At 40.1% G+C, this 21,099-nt stretch overlaps 1 protein-coding gene across 4 annotated transcripts in view; it reads left to right on the top strand.

The window, feature by feature from the left end:
- Positions 1–21,099, top strand: part of hth (Meis homeobox homothorax) — a 121,429-nt gene that overhangs the window by 17,357 nt on the left and 82,973 nt on the right. For 3 of the 4 annotated variants that reach the window (XM_015171770.3, XM_015171771.3, XM_032433037.2), the window contains exons 4-6: positions 7,166–7,216; positions 9,456–9,506; positions 16,013–16,198. In XM_015171770.3, the coding sequence (XP_015027256.1) occupies positions 7,166–7,216; positions 9,456–9,506; positions 16,013–16,198 (288 nt within the window). Of the gene's footprint in view, positions 1–7,165; positions 7,217–9,455; positions 9,507–16,012; positions 16,199–17,913; positions 20,574–21,099 lie in introns of those variants that run through there. The other variant, XM_015171769.3, reaches the window with a different exon arrangement.

A 21,099-nucleotide genomic window follows, 5' to 3' on the forward strand; every position in this document is an offset into this window, starting at 1 on the left:
CATTGTCCCGTTTGAGATACGGATTGCGCAGCCGCAACTGTTGCCAGGATGAGGCACCGCCGAGCCCGAAACTGCGTCGCAGCCTGCCATTTGCACAGCGTGAATTGATTTGGCACAGCCTGCCAGAGAACCACCCACCCACCTACCCGAGCAGCGTATATTTACTTTGCTTCACTTCAGCTTACAGCTGCAACCGCATTTTTGATTACACTTGAATTTTTCTCAATTTGCGTTGTGCTTTCAGCGCCGACCGTTGCCAGTTGCCGGTTGCCCGTTGGCAGTTGGCTCGTCAGAAGCGGGCAACGAATTTCGAATTTTTTCTATTCAAATATTTGTTTATGGAACCACTTGGCGCCTTTTAAATGTTATTATTTAGTTTGCTGCTTCTTAAATATATCCCTATAAGTAGTGCGTATGTGTGTGTGTGTGTGTGTGTGCGAGTGTGTTTAGATTGTGCGCGCATTTGGTCGGGGTCGTTAGACGAATCGTCTGCATAGCTGATGACTTTCAATATTTGTACAGTAGTTTGACCCTTTTTAACAGCTCTATATACGATATGAAATGGTGCATGCTGCATTTCGTAGATACATTATCGCTGTGTGAGTGCCGCATTACTTAGTCCCTAATACGTTCATCAAATACAGGCCGTAACCCATTAGATTGGCCCTCTGGCTGGTTTCGGAATGTAGACAGCAGACGAAGAATAATAGAGTTAAAGAGACAGAGAGAGATTCTCTTTATTTATGTATATTTAGCCACAGATAGACCCTAGCTTTTAGCTATATAGAACACTTGCATAGGTGAAAACTTAGTCGAATTCCAGCCAAGTCCAATACCTAGTTATGTACAACTATTTATTACGAATGGCAGAAGCCGTGCAGCATTTTATTACTCGTGTGCCTATTATCATTTAGTTCTCTAAGCATCTCAAGTATTTCATTCCGATCCGAGTCTTTCGTTGCGCCTTTATTTATGTGCCGTTACTTATGAGCCCCCATGATTTATGTCCCGCTCTTGCGGACTAGACGTGCGCTAAACGCTTTCAATTAAAAGCAAAAGAAGCGTCGAGCTGCTGCCTTGACAAATTGGCCAATGAGTGCTGACAATCGATGGCACATATACCCTGTATGTAAATGATGATATATGAGGTATATAGGGCGAGTGACTAGTATACATTGTATACCATTTGTCTACACACTCTATCATTGGAAACATATATTTATTTAGTAATTTAATATTTCCAATTATTCAAAGTATATAGATACAAATTAAGAATACTCAGTTCGTTTTGCCAACCGATTAAACCTGGTTACCCTTCTGCGATTCATTTACAAATATTTGTAACGAATTAAGAATCGAGTCCTATAAATATTGAAGAAAATTTACATATTTTATATTTTAAGGCACATAGGGTATGTGTGTTTGAGCTATCGATCTGGGATTTTTGACACACGCATCTGTAGTATCTTTGCTTTGCATTTTTGTACTGTTATCAGCACCCGAACGCCGGATGTTTGTCCAGGCCCGGGGCAGACGCCTTTGGCACGACGAGAGTGATCCATTAGGCACAGGTACCATTGATATGCGCCACAAGTAGTCAACGAAAGCAACACACAAATCTCTATAACATGCCGCTGTTGTTGTAGTTGTTGTTGTTGTTGTTGTTCTTGTTGCTGTAACATTCCAATGCAAATATTGACATTCAGAATGTTGCTAATGTTTACGCGCTTCTACGCCAGATTGTTAAAAGTATAAGAGTCGGCAGCGGCAGCGGCAGCAGCTACCTCAGTGCGTCGTATGTTTTGGGTCGTAAAAGGTGGCCAAGTGTCTTCGGCACATAGACACACTTACAGAAACAGAAACAAAAACAGACACAAATACAGATACAGCTATAGAGAGATACAGATACAGATACAGATTCAGATACAAGTGCGTTTATAAACAAGAAGGTATCATAAAAAAAGTAAATCAGTCGAGGCGCGCCGCATGTGGAACTGTCCCATAATGGAACCACGCGTAGCTTTTACTCTGCCACTCGCACTCGGATAGTCACCAATTGTCGCATTTTGTTGTAGTTTTTACTACCGATATTGTGTGCCCATTATAAAGATAAAAACGATGGCTCTGCTAGATCGGGCGCGTTACACATTTCACGTTCGGGTTTGGATTTGGATTTGGGTATGGGTATGGGTAGGGTTTATGTTTATGTTTATGTTTTGTTTTGTTTTGGGTTTTTGTTGATTTGGTTTGGTTTTTTTGCTGTTAATGTCGGTTAAGGGTAATCAGCGATATTAAACAAGCACTACAACGACATTATCATTATAATCGTCATTATCATTGGCATGATTATCAACATCATCAGCAATGCTACAACGTAACGTCATCAGCTAAGCAAATACAATTTTTGGTATTGCATTACAACAAAATTATTGTTCAGCTTTGTTTGTTGTGGGCGAGCGTGTTGGGATGGGAACTGCAACTCGAACTGGAGCCAGAGGTGCTTGCCTCTTGGCAGGGGTAGTGGGACGGTGCTTTGCCATTGTGCAAGCTTTTAGGTACTTAACTGCGGCTATTTGCTGTAACTGTTGCCGATTGTTGTTCACTCTGTGTGGAGGTGTGAGAAATTTGATAGTTTTTCTGGGGTCTTTAGTTACAAGCCTGCACTTTTCAAGTGAATGATTTTGGAAACAGATGTTTTGTTGAATAATGGTGCAAGACACAGGACAACAGATGCACCTAGCTTTGACGGCTCTATAAAGTCACTCTCATCTGTGAGATTGACACATGCAGATGCTTTTTTTTAAAACTATGCTCAGTTGAGCAATTAAGTTATTGGAGAACTGAATGGAAAAGCTCTTACCTAAATAAAATTATAGATATTTGAAGATCTACAGGAGCTTAGATACTTTGACTATTAATGTAATTGGTATAGAACAGTATAGGATAATATTATAGACTCGCAACCTAGCTTTTATTTAAAATTAACTGATTCATAAGATCTCGCATAAGAGTTTCACCCTCGCTTTTCCTTACACTTAACCAACATCCAAGCAATAAATAGAAAGGTGACTATATCATAGTTTTGTTTCCCTATGTATATATCCCAATATATATATATATATATATATATATATATATATATAAATTTATATAGTTATTTTTTATAAACATATATATTTAACGTTCTCTTTTCGTGGTAGAGATAAAACTCTCGATAAAGTTTCGTCAGCGTCTCTTAATACAAAGCTATGCACGGTAATTCGGCAAAAGTTGTGTAGTTGCTGTTGCGATTGTTTGTTGTTATAGTTGTTATTGTTGTTGCTGGGCTAATTCGTTTGTCTTACGTTTGTTTATGATAGCAGCCCGCATGCGGCCGCTGGGGGCAGGGAACTAGGGCCGAGTCCGGCGCCGTAGCACGCAGCCAAATACAAAAGTAATAAGAAAATTAATGTAGCTACGTGCAGCAATTTAGGCGCCACAAAGCCGAACTGCAGATCTCCACACACACACACACACACACACACACACACACACACACACACAAGTACACAAACGCACACATAAAACAAACAAAAACGCACATACAAACAGAAACCATTAGCTTAGATAAGCTAATAAGAGAAACGTGCGTTGAGCCACAATACTGTCAGTTCATATGAACTAGTTCCAGATCACGAGCATTAGTTGCTTTTGAAGAGTCGATGACGATGCGTCTGCGGCTGTTATCACTGCAGTTTCTCAAGTGTTTGGGGCTTGGGGCTTTGCGCTTGTGATCGCTCGCTGTCCGGCTCTTTGGCTACTGTGCACGCTGATTCCAAAAGTCGACATGGCCGGGTGCATAAATTGCTTTATGGCCGTTTGCTGGGCGCGCTTTATGGCCATTACTCAAGTGCTCAAGACTTCGCTATACACTTGCAGCTCACAGAGCGCCCTCCTCTGCGCTGACGTCCTCTTTCTCCGCCACTGCGCACAGGTTTATGGCCAGCACAATGCCAGGGCTATAAACGCGGGCGGACCCGGACGAGCAGCTCCTAGCTATTGGCATAATAAAAACGTAGCAAAAACAAATGCTGCTCCACCAACACACAGACACACATACAAATATGCACAACATTTGAGGCGTTTTATAGACTTGAGCTCTTTTGTGGATTGCGTTTCGATTTTTATTTCGGTTTTTAGTGGCTCAAATTTCTATAAATTTATCATGTGAGAAATTAAAAGCAGTTCTGATTGAATCATAATTCCAAGTATATATTGGTGTGTGTATATACGCATGTATATTAGGTTTTACTTTGGCTTTTATGACATGATTCTTGCTGCTTTTGGTTGATAGCACGTGGCCAGGTTGATGAAATGAATTTGATTTGAAAATACCATACAATTTATGGCACCCACGCGAGGGTCCGATCTTGCTACAGCGTTTGTGTATCTTTCCAAAAACAAAACAAAAAACCCCACCGGAACCCGAACCGAAACCCAAACCCCACCATTCAGGTACATTGTGGTGTGCCTGTGGCTGTAGCTGTAGCTGTCGGTTGTATAATTGCATTTATGGGGGCATCATAAAAACGCTTGAAGAGCAGTATCTAAACAGTAGTGATTTTATTTTGTCGCCGTTGCTTGCGAAATTTATGAGCTGCCCATGTGAAACTGATTAGAATGTGTGTTGGGCACAAGTCAAGAACTCGGACAGCCCATGGGCGACATGACACGCAATTTTCTATTTTATTTTTAAAGTGCGTATGTGAGAGTGTGTGTGTGTTGGGTGTTGGGGTGTTCGGGTGTGTGTATGGCATTTTGGGGTTTCCGCATTGGACACTACTTGGAAATTGAAAATACGCTTCTTTGCGTTGGCTATAAATATGAAATTGTCAGCTGCAGACGCCCACGCGGCGGCGGTGACAAAATGTTCTCGACTGGGCGCAGTGTATAGAATTTTCCTTTTGCTTTTGCTTTTCATTTCAAATTTCATTTTGATTTTCATTTCATGTTGATGTTATTTTCACGCCCGCTGCTGACTCGCTGTCTCGGCTTATTTATAGACTTGTCTCATGCTGTGTATTCGCTTGTTGCCAATGATTTATACATTTTTAAAAACCGCATCGCAGACAACAGCATTTCATTGCCCATTGGGCCAGCGCTTATCAGTGGGCTTGGGCTTCGGCTTGGGCTTGTAATTACCACTGAGAGTAGCTGAGAGCCTCTCGGAGGAGATCTGCTGGCAGCCATTTTGATTTAGCTGAGACTGAGTCGGAGCCGGAGAAGTGCGTGTGTGCAATATGCCAGTTCCCCAGTTCCCCGATGTCTCCCCTACATAAAGAAACCGGCGACCCTCGTGCTTTTCATATCAGCTAAAGCAAAAGCGCGACCTGGTCGCAAGTCAGCCATCCAAACGGAGAGTTATCATGCAAACCAGTTTGACAACTTCCACACGTACCTAAATATATATTTGTGCGTGTGTGTGTGTGTGTGTGAGTGCTTTTGTGCTCGTGCATGTGTGTGTGTGCAACGCCAGCGACCAACCAGCATTTGAAAATGCAACATTAAAGCCAACTGGCAACAACTTTGGCACAACTCTCCACACGCAACTTTTGCTACGTTTTCATACTCTCCTCAATGGCTGTGGCTTCTATCAGTTGTTGTTGTTGCAGTTGTAATTGTTGTTCTGTTCGCCTCACAATGGGGCGTTTTTCTCATGTTTCATTGTTGCCTGGTACCCACATATCTGCAGATGTCTGGCCAACGAGTCCGACTTGGACTTGAACTCCTTACCGATCCGATCTGCCGCTTGATGTGCGAGTGCGCAACATAATTATTAGTCGTCTATGCCTCGGTTGATCCAAATTGCCGTTACGATACTCAATTATGGTCCAGTATGGCGTGTCTTGGAGAGAGATTTGCCAGCTGAAAGACGCCGCATGTGTGGATATATGGAGTTTAAGGCTCGCTTGGAATTGCTTTCTATGTATTTCATGGATACCGAATTAAAGTAGGTAAACAGCTTGGACTACTTAGATAATATAGATAGTTTCATAATCAGTTTAAATCTAGTAAATGATTTTGGGCCTCTTTAAATGTGAACTTTGTCTAGAGTTCGCAGTTCAAAGACATAACAGTTATCTTTTACAGATAATTTCAGTTTTTTTTTATCTATGCGTCTGCCTTCAAATCTAATATCTGATCTCTGTCTCTGAAGGACCCCATGCAGTGCAGCCTTGCATAGTTTTGTTAACTGGGTGGTCTATTGCGAAGCCAAAAGCAGAATTAGAGAAAAATGAACGCAAGTACAAGGTCGACTCAAGATCTGCGACGGTATAAAATTTCGCAGCGGGTGTAGCTCTTTTTTATGTGCTTGCTGTTTATCTATATATCTATTGAAGAACAACCCGAGCTGGTCTCACAGATCTCACATGGGGCAAGCCATGTTGTTCCGTGAGAGCCAACAAAGCGCTATCAACCGAACAGCAATCTTCACTAATAGCAACAGCAACAGCAACAGCAACAATAATAAAATCAACAAATAATTCGCAGCATTTATTTGACCTTCTGTCGCATTTTGGTCGGTCGCGGTCTGTGTGGCCATTTTTTTTATCTAGCCACATATTGCTTTTGTGATTTTTATCTAAGTGTGTGGTTTATTTCTGTTGCCTTTTGCAATAAAAATAAAAAAACGAGAATCGCTTTTATGGTCACAGCGAGTCATCGAGTCACCTCTGCTCTGATGAGCAACAACAGCAACAGCAAATTTTACGCAAATGTTGCGTTTCCCATGCTGGGTTTTGGTAACCATCTATTTGCTGTTGTTGTTTCGGCTGTTGTTGTTGTTGTTGTTGCTGTTGCTGCCGCCTGGTTTATATTTGCTTGCTGAGCGCTTATCGCTTGGACTGTGAGCTGGCATCATAAAACTGCGGCGACACAGGCAACGGACAACGGACAACAGAAAACATTGGCGACCTAGTCACGGAGTGGCTCGGAGCTGCAGTTACCACCTGCCTGCGTTCGTCAAGATTCCGCACAGCAGCAGCAACATACAGCAGCAACATACAGACCAGCAGCAACAGCTGCCACTGCTTATGCATATTTGCAACGATTTGAAACTAGTATACAAAGTGTTTCTCTTTTATACTCATTCCCTCTCTTTCTCCCTCTTTGTCTCTCATTTCAGATAAGATCACAGAAACCCTACTATACCGCAGATCCCGAAGTGGATTCACTGGTAAGTAAACAAAACGGCGCCCGGCAACTATGTTGCAGCAACAAGCCAAAAGATCACGGCCTAGCCAAGTGTGTGTATGTGTGTGTATGGGCGAACGTGTGTTTGTGTGTGTGTGTGTTTGTCCGTGCGATCACCTTGACCCAAAACAATGACAACAATTGAATAATTTTCTTTTATTTAGAATAAATCACAGCAAATTTAGCAGCAGCCAAAGCAATTTATGAGCATTTGTTTGTTCACTTGCAGCGAGCAACAACGTCCAAGTCCAAGTCCGCATCGACATCCATAGCGTCATCGCTGTCATTCACTGGCGGCGGACTAAGTTGTTTAGTCATTTTGTTGGACAGCGTTGCCATACTTTTCTCTGACACGCATTTTGATTTCTGCATGTTGCTGTTGCTGCAGCTGCGGCTGCTACTGCAGCCCTCGCTTCAGGATGGGGTCGGGAATCGAAATGTGCTGAGGCTGGGCAAGGGGAGACAAGCAACGACCAACGACCGATGCTCGACGTCGACTACAATATGAAGCAGAACGATTTAATGATGCATATGACATTTTTGCACTCTCTAAATGGGCAGCCTTTGGGTGTGCAAAAGACGTCGGCAACAACAGCAACAGCACAGCAACAAAAGCAACAACAATAAAGTCGTCGTCGTGCTCGTGGGTTAGTTAAATGCATTCAGATCTGGGCAGTCAGAGTCAGAGCCCCAGCGCAAAGGCAAATGCCATCAAGGCAACCTTGACGGCGATCATGGCGTGATGTTGTTGTTGCTAGCTACAATGATGATCATGGTGATCAGCTGTCGTTGTAGGGCAACAAGTGCATAAAAGTCTGTGAATTGTGCCAATCTTTATTAATGATCAATCAGATCATATCTAATGCAAACAAAAAAAAAAAATGCATGTGTTGGCCTAGCCAACTGAAATATATTTTATAACTGAGCTCAACATGCATCTGCATTTCTTGGCGCATAGCAACACATGAGTCAGAATGTCGCTACAGCCTCTCAGTTTGAGTCCAGCGAATTTCCAGGCAATTTTGGAACCCATGTAAACCAAGACGGAAATGCTGCGTGCAAAAAATGCAAAACGAGCCATGCAATTGGGCTGCGCAAATCGCGTCAACAGTTGCTGCTGCTGCTGTTGCTGCTGCATATAAAGAGATTAAGGGGCAAAACTAATTTTAATTGCGGCTGCGTTCGTACCACTCGACAGCGGCCTCTGCTTAGTCGTAAATGTGTCACTCACTCACGTTGAGCAACAGAGATGCTGATGCTGCTGCTGTTGCTGTTGCGTTTAATGTCGCTGGTTTTATGGCGTATTAGTCGCCAGCAACAGCAACAGCAGCAGCAACAGCATCAGCAGCCGCAGCAGAGAAATCTCTGGCGGTGGCCCTAATTTTATGCACTTGCAGATTAGTTTATTAGTTGTAGTACAAACTCACTGAATGCCAGTCCGGGCCCAACATGCAGCAACAGGCAATACACACAGACACATACAGCTGGCACCCGGACCTCGGTTTGAGTATCTTGGTCTACACTGATCGGCTATGGCTATGGCTCTGGCCGTGGCCGTGTGCGCCTGCGTACTTTGGCCATAAATCATTTTGGCATGCCACCACTCTGCGGTGCTGCTGCTGCTGGTGGTGGACTGAGTAACCACCGCTTCTCCTCCCAGCACCACAGAGTTCATGTTTGAACATTTAAAAGTGCATTTAGTAACACTTACTTAAAAAAACTCTTGGCGGTTTTGTGCTTTAGATATTTACGCACACACGCATGCACACACAAACACTCTTATATGGATGTGCTATAAAAATGTTTATAGCATGTTTTCTCTATGTTATTATTTTACTATGCGGTTCAGTTGGCCGCGGCTTGGCATTAAATGAAATTCTTTAAAGTTTTTTGCCGGCACCAGCTGCTGCAACAACAAAAGCTGCAGCAGCAGCAGCAGCAACAGTGGCGGCAACAGCAGCGGCCACACCAGTTAGCAGCCTCGTAAAAATGTCAAATGTCAAACTGACGTTTTAATTAGCATCTGGTCACCCTAACAGTTGGCGCTCTTGCGATTCATGTGTGTGTGTGTGTGTGTGTGTGTGAGTGTGGACTATGGTGTGTATGGTTCTGGGGCGTCAAACGATTTGTTTGGAGGCATGTTTTACGGCTAAGAATTTTATTATCATTTGTGATATGCATAACTCATGTTTGTTCTCTCTTTCTCGCCCCTCTCTTTGCAGATGGTGCAAGCAATACAAGTGCTTCGGTTTCACCTTTTAGAGTTAGAAAAAGTAAGTAAACATGAATATACCTACAAATTACATAAGTCTAAATTAAGTATTTAATTTTATTTTTTTTAATTGGTTTGTCTTTAAGGTAAATTGCAATACGTTTTCAAACATAGATGAAGTATTTATTTTGCAAAGCAGAATTGGGGTATTTAACATTGAATATAAAATTGATACTTTAAGGCGGCGCAGATTTCTCTGTGGTCAAATTGACTGTAGGGCTTATACAAATTGTTAACTGAACTTCAATAATCTGTGCCACTTTTATTGCTCACTCCTTGGCCACTCTTCTGGCTGCATATCATCAACTCAGAGCTGAAAACTCAGCAGTCATGCAATTAACTGCTAGCCAAGCTACAAACATTTATCACTAGCTAGCTACCCAGCGACCACCCATAAGACCCATAAATCAATTGCAAAAAAATTAAGTCCGAGTGCTATAGACAATACTGGTACATACCCTGCAGTAAAAGATAGGTCATAAAATGTAGCCATGATGACTACTCATGGTCATCTCAGTCTCATATAGACACTGAGATCGACATGGTTATAGGCTTATAGATAGATATACGGAAGGACGAGTTGAATATATTTAATGAATGTAACGTAGACTTTGAAAATGTATCGAATACATATATGCTGAGCTTAGGTATACCCATTTTCAAGTTTATTTTGTTTAGAGGGTATGGCATAAACAAAGTTACCAAACGGCGGGTATTTCAATTGCCAACATTTGTGTTGACATTTTATTGAGCTTGTAGGCAGGCTCCAATTGGAGACAGAAACATATACATACACAAACACACACAGGCACAGGCATACACAGCAGGCGGTCATATCTCTCTTGCAAATGTCTAAATTAAAGCACAACAGCAGCAGCAACAGCATTGACAACGACTGCAATAACTGTGAAGCTGGCCGGGCAGCTGGCCGTGGCCAAAACTGCATTAATTGCCAATCATGAAAGCCGCTTGCATAGCTTTAGATAGAGATAAGTACAGAAATATGCCGACCAACAGGATGTGACATAGCATTAACAAAACAAGATAGGAGCGAGCGGGGGACAAATATTTGCTGACCTGGCGGGGTTGCGAGCAGACGCTAAGGGCAGGTGTTTGCCCAAGATACTAACCACAACAATAGCAGCTTGGTGGGGCGGATGGTGCTCAAAAGCCCACGATATTTGCATTGAGCAACGCACAATGAAACGCATTCATTTTCGGCGCTGCTTTGTTGTTAATTCATGAGGTGTGGATGCCCCCATCCCTCTAATTCGCTCTTTGTCTGTCTGAACAACCCTAGACGCGCATAAATAATTTTGGGAATGCAGCAACTAGCAACACCTACTTTATTATTGGACACTTTATAATCTAAATGGAAAAATTACAGGTTGCCTAATTTGTTTTAATTTCAAATAATATGCAAGGGCTTGACTAGCTTGGGTGCGTGTGTGTGCGGCGGCTGTCTTAATGGAAGTTGTTCCTCAACGTGGTCGTAATTAATGCCTGCGCCCTGCCTCCACCACTTGTTCACTGTCCACTGCTGTTGTTGTTGCTGCTGCTGTGCCAAGAAAATTAATTAGGCAAATGCGCAGCGAAGCGTGGAGCGTCGACCGTTGGGCCGGGAACCAAAACCGAAACTGAAACCGAAGCTGAAGTTCAAACTGAAGCCCAAAACGAAGCTGAGCCGGGCTTTGAGCTAAGCCAGTCATCTGTTTTTTTTTTTTTTTTGTTTGTTTTTTGTGTTTTTCAATTAAGTCTTAAGTAAGAAATTATGCAAAACATTATAAAAACAACAATCAGAACGCATCGCAAACGTTATAAGAATACGAAGCTGAGCCATTTGGGCAGCTGTCGGGTCTCGAGACATGTTGTGTAGGCCCCCAGAAGTCATTTACAGTTGTGTTCGGATTGCGACTGGAACTGGGACTAATGACAAAATGCCAACAATGACAAATACGAACAACAAAAGTCAATCAATGTGCAATTAGCGTTGGCCAATCTTAATTACCAACTGCATAAAGCGCTTTCTATTGAAAGTAGTGCAGTAAGTCAAGTCAGTCTGTCAGTCAGTCAGTCAGTTGGCTGATCATTCTCAGTCAGTCATTCAGTCAGTCAGCCAGCTGCAATTTGTTGCAAGTGGCACCCTGTATTACAAACAGAGGAGTAGTGAAGCGAACGAGATCTTTATCATCATCACACAGCACAGAGCACACAGCCCACGACAGGTTTTTGTTTTGTCATTTGTCACTCACACAGCTTGCGACACACACGAACCACGACAAACCAACAATCGGCAACGGCAACAACCAACAATCGGCACAAAGAACTGTAGCAACTTGTACAACAACAACAGCAACAACAACAGCAACAACAACAGCAGCAGCAGCAGCAACAAAAGTACAATTCATTTATATGCAGCCAACAAAATGCAGCGGGCGATTTTGGTGTATAAAATAAATAAAAATACAAAAAGAAAAAATAAATATATAATACTTAAATAAAATGTGCGGGCTGACTGGCAAAAAGCGTCTATATATATTTATATATATATATATATACATATATATATATACATACATTTATTGTATATATTGTATCTGTATCTGTGCATATTTGTTGCTGCTGCTAAAAACAACACACAGAATCAGTTAAAAAGACGCTTCAAGACTTGTGTCTGTCAAAACTGGTTTGCCAGCCCCATTTGCCCAGTCCTCAGTTCCCATCCAGCACGGACAATTCTCGTCACAGAGTCACATGCAAAAAAAAAAAAAAGCTGAACACAAAAAAACAAAAACACTCAACGACGACGGCGCATTGCAATTGACAAACGGGCAGTGGGACAGTGCCTCAGCAGACCGACAGACCGACCGACCGACGGACCGATGGACAGACAGACAGACACACAACACACGTCGGGTCAGTTGCACACAAACCCTGGCTGGGGGTAAGCAGTCACAGCTTGGCGGCCGTACCGGTACCGGCACCGGCATGGGGGCACTACAACTACTACAACTACGTCCAATACCACTACGTATGCGCAGCACAACACCGAATTGGGGGCCTTGTTTTGATGGCTCGGCCAGTTTGGTGCTACAACACCAAACGACAACCAACAGCTGAATTTTATTTTTCGGCTAAGCGAAATATATGGCTAGCTGGACTCGAGATTTGAATAGGGAGGAAAGAAATATGTGTGGGTTTCATATTTTTTTTTTTTGGTATTTACACTTATCTTATTAACACTTAAAGTATTTCCAATCGAAAATGTTTTGTTTGAACGCAAAGTAAGAAATAATATAAAAATGGCATAAATTAATACATATTACGGTGTAATTTCAAATTTAAATACTTTACTAAAGTGTTTTTGCACTCTAGCGATTATATTGAAACTGCGCTTTAAAGCTCGTCCGTTAACGTGACTATTGTCCAACACTCTCAAAGCAGCATTTCTTTATCCTTCTGAAATTCTCAGCTTTTTCGGTTTGTTTCCCATTGCAGCGTTTGCATTAGCATTTGTTAACATTATTTTTGGCATTCGTTTTCGCAATTACATTTTGTTGCGTATCCGTAAACGTTTCTGTTTGCCCATTCGTTTTCGCAATTACATTTTGTTGCGTATCCGTAAACGTTTCTGTTTGCCCATGCTCGCAGCGCATTCACAGTTCGCCACATTTACATTTCAAAGCCGAATAACATTTCTATCTATTTTTTTTTTTCCCTGAATTAAAATATTTACTTTTGCCAACAGTTTAGATTCAGTTTGTACTGTTTGTCGGCTGCCGGTGCTGTTATTGTTGTTGTTGTGGGTTTTTTAATTACATTTCATTTAAATGTCAGCAGTGTTGTACATTTTTTGCCGCACGCTTGTTAAACAAAATGCAAAAATTAAAAGAAAAAAACTTGTTGCTCGACTGGGACAGAGACTGCGACTGGGGCTGGGGCTGGAACTGAGACTGGAGGCTGTGTCAGTTGGTCGGTTTCGTGTGAATCTCAGTCGGAGCTGGTCTAGTCGTCATCTCTCTATAGAACATTTAACGCTATCTATGAACGGAAATCGAAAATTACCACTGCGCAGATTGGAGCGATTTACATTAGATTAAAGAGAAACGAATGTAGGCAAAGTGCAATAGTGCAATAAGACAGTTGGCCAGGGCAGGGGTAAACAAAACTATGTGCCCGGACACATTGCGATCGTATCGCTGGTAGAGGAAGCTGTAAAATGTGGCGAGGACGGGACTGTGAAAAGTTTTGCTTAACAGGATGTACAAATGACTGTAACATTTACAACGCTTACAACAAGCAACGCCCCCTGTGCTGGCACCACTTTAGCTGCTGCTGTTGCTGCTGCTGTGGGTCCCAGTCGTGAGTTGCTGCTGTGCCCACCCAATGCGCAGCAGCAACAGCCAGTCACAGCAGCAGCCAGCAATCATAAATATCGCAATGAGCTGTTTAAATGTCACACACAACGCTGACAAATTAATCAAAAATTATCAGCGTCCAAGCATCGCAGCAGCAGCAGCAGCAGCAAGCTGCAGCAGCAACATGCCACAAAGGGCCACGTCCCGGCCCGGACCGAGACAGGCAACTGAGCATAAAGCCGCATAAACATATCAATTTAGTAAGTATTTATGCCTTGTTGCTGTGTTTTGTTGTGCGGTGCTGCTGTTCTTGTTACATGCAGGCGACTGCAACTGCGCGCTGGCAACATGTTGCTGGCGTGCTAATTGCGCGCTTTATGTGCATTGTTATGGCAACTTTGACAGCTATACATATACGACAACATGTTGCTGCTGCTGCTGCTGCTGTTTCTGCTGCTGTTATCAGCGAGTCGCAACGACTAATTTGAGTCCTGTCATAAACCAGTTGATGCTGCCAGTTTTTATCAACGTCATATTTTTGGTGACAATAACATTGAACACAGGCAACAGCAACTTCCACATCGGCGGCATCAGCAGCAACAGCAGCAGCAACAACAGCAGCCTGTAAACGAGTTTGGCAAGTTTTGGCAATGGGCAACAAGTTAATAGCCAGCAAGCCAGCCCGCCCGCCAGCAACTGTTGCAGCTTTCGTATGCCAAAAAAAAGCAACGAGAGCCGCAGCAGCAGCCGTTGCAAGAACACAGCAACAAGCAATTTGCATAAGCAACGCGCACTTTTTCGTAAATTAAATGCCTGCCCGTTTAAATGGAGCACCCTGTTGGTTGTTGCAGTTACTGCTGCTGTTGGGCTGTTGGTTGTTGTTGTTGTTGTTGTTGGTGCTGTTGTTGCTGCTGCTCTGGCTGCTCGAGCCCAGCGCAATTAATTTCTTTTTAGCCGTGTCGGCGGCTGCATTCCTCTTTGGTGCGCAGCCTTTTTGCATATTTGCATATGCGCTCCGCCTGACTCACACTCACTTTGGCCTTATCGCATTTGTTTAATCATACACACACTCACGCATACACTGGTCTGAGTTTTTGGATCTAGCCAACACAACAACAACAGCAGGGCTTTAAAAACGCATTTTGTTGGCCCGTTTGCTGCTGCTGTTGCTGGTGACGCCAGCGATCGTCTGTATGCTGCACGTGCTGCTTGTTGTTGTTGTTGTTGTTGTTGCTTGCTTAAAAGTGTGCCCTGCGGCTAAACTTGGCTGGCCAGCACTTCCTTTCCGACCAACGCTTTTGGCCAGCCAGCTCTCTATGCATATTTATGTGGCCGGCCTCGCATTTTTATCGCCTGCAAGCGCGTACACCTTCTAAGCTTAGCGGTTGCTGTTGCTGTTGCCATTGCTGTTGCTGTTGCCGTTGCTGTTGCTGACGTTGTCTACGCCATTTTTGAGTGCCATCATCAACCATTTGCGTGGCCCGGGTCCAGAGCCAGGCCATGGATAACGCATAAAAAGCAATTTGCATGCCATTTGCAGCGGGAGCAAAGCAGGTTTTTTCTTTTTTGTTGTTGCTGTCGTTGTTGCTGTTATTGTCAGTTGTGTTGTTGCCTTGCTGTTAGCATAAAGAATGCAATGGCGCTAAGTGTTAGCAGCTGTCTCTGTCTGTCAAGTTGAATGTCTTATAAACTAACAGAATGCCTAATGAAGTCCCGAATGCAGAATATGATTTAGGCGAAAACGTATTGCAATGCCTGATTAGATTATTTAGCATATTTTTTGCGTAAGTTATAGGGATAAAAGGCTGTAGATACTAACACCTCTGATACTATCGATAGAATATGTGAACTTGCCGAACCGACAAGAATTAATTGATAAATTATATACATGCTATCGATAGTTCTATAACTTTTTTTTACCCCTATTGTATTTATAAATATGAGTAAGAAGAAAAATTTTTACATGACTATAATTTTGTTTTTAGTTTAGTATAATATAAATACTTAAGCTATATACATATATTTATATATTTGCACTTACGTATAATTGTATAATTGTCATGGCGTCGCTCTTCTCACACAACATTCTCTCTCTTTCTCTTTTATCTCGCCGCCCCAATTATGGCAATTTGCGGGTTTCTCTTTGCAGGTGCATGAACTATGCGATAATTTCTGTCATCGATATATCTCATGTTTAAAGGGTAAAATGCCAATAGATTTAGTGATTGACGAACGGGACACCACCAAACCACCAGAATTAGGTTCAGCAAATGGTGAAGGAAGAAGTAATGCCGATTCAACATCGCACACCGATGGAGCTAGTACACCAGACGTTGTGAGTACCCCCTTCGCGGGAGCACATGGTCCTATATTGGCGAGCTACAATGCGGTGGTGCACCCATGTTCGTAGTACGATAACGACCTTCTTGCAAAAACGAAGCGGGTGCTCACAATGCCCTGGGATTAAATGAATCAATAATAATAACCAAAAATAAGAATGTTGCGAAACTGCATAAGAAATTAAGTAAAATTAATTAATTTTGCAAAACTACAACAAAACATGATGCAAAACAATAATCTCAATGATTATTTGAAGATCACAATAACAATAATAATAATATTGATGAATAAAATCCAATCAAAAAACGCAGAAGAAGTTGTACGTAATTATGAACAAGAACAAGAACACACACACATTGTAAATTAGTCAAGAGAATTAAAAAATACAGTACAAGAGAGCAAATAATAAATGAGAAAGAAATACGCAAATTTCTAACGAGCGCAATTGCAGCAGCAAAAAGCAAAAAGCAATAAGCAACAACATCAACAACAACAATAATAGCAATAGCAATAATAGCAACTAGCAACAACAGCAATGGCCACGTATAAACAACAACAACTGCAAGGACTCAATGCCAGCGGCCAAACGACGATGACAACGACGACAACGACAACGACAAGAACAACAACAACAATACGTTGACAACAACAACAACACCAACAACAACAACTACAAACGAGCTTCCAAGCGGCCGCGAGGCGATTGAGGCGCCCAAATTCCAGGGTCCGACCAACCAAACTTCGACAGCTGTTGCTGCTGCTGCTGCTGCTGCTGCTGCTGTTGTTGCTGCTGTGCGCTGCTGTTGGGTACTGCAAGTGCATCTGCTGCTGCTGATGCTGCTGCTACTGATGCTGATGCTGATGCTGATGCTTTGGCCGTTAGAATTTGTCTGTTTTTGTACAGTAAAATGAGAGCCATAAATTTAAGTTAAAAACAAAAAAAAAACAAAGTAATGCAAAACATAAGTCATGTTATTTATTTTTGTGCTCTCTTTGTGGAGACAAAAATAGAATACATTCAACTTGTAAATTACTTAAAAAAGAAGATACAGCAACTGAGCAACAATAATTAGCGCAAAAAATTTGCTTAATTTGTAAAAAGTACCAACAACTAAAGAAAACTATGCAAAAGAGAAAAAATAAGTAAAAGTTCCAGTACTTCGTTTTTGCAAGAGGCCCATATAGCTCGCCAATATATTATTAATTATTATTAAAAACATTTAACAACTTTTTATTATTTTCACTACCTAATAACACAAAAATTTAAAATTGAACAAAAAAAAAAAAACAAAAAACAAAATATTATATTACAAGAAAGTTTACTAACCCAAAACTAACCAATTTTAACAATTTACATATGCACATAACTCTATATAGAAACTATATACATAAATATTATATATTATATATTAATATGATATGAAAGATAGTCTAATATGCATGGCCCTGACTCTGCAGGGGCATCGTTTTGCCCGCGTACAGTCAGTCGGCAGCTGCAAACTGCGTCGATAACTTCCGATAGACGATCGACGTTATCGTTTTGAGTTTGTAAACTTGTAAATATTGCCAACAAGCCCCTCCACAAACCAAACACAGACATAGTTACAGTAACAGAAGCACACAATATTATCTCTTGAACTATTATATCTAAAGACCATTTCTCTATATTACAACTCTGGTGCCAATTTTCTTTTTGGAACTTAAACACAGCCCCACACCCAAGACTTTGCGCCGCTGGAAGAAACCTATGCCAGTTATCGCATCAAGCACGAAGCGGACTTTTAATTCGCTGTGTGTGTGTGCATGTGAGAGTTCGCGCGTGTGTGTGCGTGTATGTGTGTTTGGGTGGGTATCGCAGCAGAAAAGCATACATTTATCTACAAGCAAAGTTCTTTAAAAATAAACTATAATAAAATATAACTTTAGCATGTAGTTCTACGAAAGCCTAGGCTGCTTACAAGTTAAAAACAAAAAACAAAATAACAAAAAAAAAATTAACGCTTAAAGAAAAGTGTATTCCCTTTTTGTTTGGCTTTTTAATATTATTTACTTCAGCAACGTGTATACGATTTTTCAATACGTCCTTTTTCAACGTGTTTTACAACACTGAAAGAACTTGCCAAAAAAAAAAGAACAAATATAAACAAATTTATAATCTTTTTTTGTTAGACTTTCACTTTTTTTTTATTTTCTTTTATAAATCTTATTTCAATGCGTTCTTGAAGAGAATGGAGAACCAAGTGCAACTCATATACGTAAATAAGAAGATAAATAAAAGAAAAATCAACCTGAGTTCAAATGCAAAGTATACGAATAAAACATAAAGTAAAACATATGTTTTTCTATTATTGTTTAAAAAAAAGGAAGGACAAAAAGAAAAAAAAAAACAGATTAAAGTTAATTTAATTAATTGAGAGTTGAAACGCGCATATACGATGACATTTTAAATGAGCTAGAATCCGTGCGAAAACTTAATATACGTAATAAACGGGATACTGTTTAGGTTATAATTCAAGATCAGCAGAAACAAAAAAAAAACTTTAAGCATTTATTAAGCAAAATTTTTAACAATACAAGTAAATACGTAAAATGCTAAACGCGATACTATTATTAAAAATACATGTAATTAATAACTATCAACAATTATAAATATGTCAGTACGTATCTACGTATGTAGAGCAGCGCAGCTTTTGGTGCTCAAAAAACAGCAGTTAAGAGATGGAATAAGATAATCCCATTGTACTATCCCAATCATACTTACAACTAGACTAGGCCTACCCCAAACCCAAACCCAAACCCAAGCCCAAATCAACTTCAGCTGCAACTGCAACTAGATGCGGTTGGCCGCCCCACTCCCAACCCTTTCAACTCTATGTATACTATAGCGGTCTAACTTAATGTACGTTATATAGTTCTTAGTATCCGTAACGGAAGGCTACGTATTATTAGGTATGCTAAGCTAAACTAAAACTAATCCTAAACTCCCTTAACTAATTTCCGAAGAACTCTTCCCAGCTGTAGGCACTTTCTCTATCGCTATATTCTCCTACCTTTTGAGTTTACGCATACTAAAAAGAATTATATTAACAATAAACTACCAAACATTGTACTTAATGGAACTGTACTCGGTTGCAGTCCAGCTATATGGGCAGTCATTTGTATACTTAAACTTTACAAGTAGACTATAAACCAACTGGTTTATTAGTGAAAAAAAAACTACAAACTAATAAAACTGAGAATATGTCAAAGCTTTTGTACTATTTTTTCAACTTAAGAATAAACAAAACACATAAAAATCTTGCAAATAGTTATATTTGCAAAACAAAAAAAAAAAAAAAAAACATTATATTAAAAAATAAATTAATAAATAGTTGTTGTACTTTGTCTCATGAAAATGGAAAGAAAAAACTTCAAAACAACAAAAACCATACGAAATGAATTAATGCTGTAATTATAATATAAATAATTTTAGCATAAATCTGTGGCCAAGCGATCTTAGTTGCTTTTTAGTTAAAAAAAAACTAAAACCTTAAAAAAAATATCTAAATAAAAAAATATATACTACAAATATATATATATATATATATATATATATATATATATATTAACTGTTGCAAAATTGGCTGCAACGAATTGTTTCCTATGATTTTTGCGGGCTTTTGCATTTTGTTGAACACTTTGTTTAATAATTTTTTTATAATTAGTTTTGAGTATTGAGTGTTTTGCAAACAAAGCGAAAATATTTTATTGTTGTCATGTAAAAACAAAACGAAAACCGAAAAAAAAAACAAACAAAAATAAAACAAAATACAAACTGAAACTGAAATACGTAATTGCTTTAGGTGATATTTTATAAAAATATAACACAAGTAAATATAATAATGAAAATAATGCAAACAAATATATACGTAAATATATATTTTAAAAATAATTGAGACGCTTTTTGCTTTTATTTTTAAAATATATACACACATGCATAAAATTTAGTTTTTTGTCTTCGTGCATACATTTTTATTATTATTGTTTTACGAAACAAATTTTATTTAGTTTTTAGCAAAATTGTAAAATGAGAAACATGATATGAAAACTTATGGTAATGATCTAGCAGAGAAGAAAACGCAATCAAAAACTAAAAACTAAAAACTAAAAACAAACAACATATAAAAACAAACAAGCAGCAACTTCTATACGATATACGAATACATTTTAATGTAATATTTTTAATTATTTATATGTATACTAATAATATAATTAAAAGAAAACAAAATCAACAAAAACAACATGAAAAAGAATTAAGAAACAACAACTACAGAGTAACGTTTAAAGAGTTAGCCAATAAATATATGAAAAAAAAGTATATTTGAAAAGTACACAGAACGTTTTTTTCACTTTCGAAATGAGGTTAGTTATTAAGACAACGCGTTTAGCTCGCATTAACTGAAGCCTACAAAGATGCTGGCCAACTCGCAGATGATCTACTGGAGCAAGCTATATGGAAATCCGTGGACCTCGCTTAATTTTCAATCAACTTTGACTTCGGTTGATGTTGTTTATTTCAGCTAGTTAAATCAATCATGCTCATGCATCCAACAGCCCTCTACATAGGCATGTTTATTCCAAAGCAAATCTTGTGTTGTATCACGGCCCAACTTTTGTTTTGTAAACTGCTCAAGAGAGTGTGCCCTGTGCTGTGGGCTACATGTGCATACTTGTCGTAAATTTAAGTGTAAATTCTAAGTGCTTAAAGTGTGTAAAAAAAAATCGCGAAATTTGTGACTTTCAACGCAGGACTCTCTCTCTCTCGCAGGAAACTCTTCTGCTATCAACGCCTGTAAATCGAGAGGCCCGCTCGTATTACGTGGCTGCATTATATTTATAAGCATTTGTGTTCATATG

The sequence above is a fragment of the Drosophila virilis genome, chromosome 2 (genome assembly GCF_030788295.1).
Source record: "Drosophila virilis strain 15010-1051.87 chromosome 2, Dvir_AGI_RSII-ME, whole genome shotgun sequence".
Lineage (NCBI taxonomy): Eukaryota > Metazoa > Arthropoda > Insecta > Diptera > Drosophilidae > Drosophila > Drosophila virilis.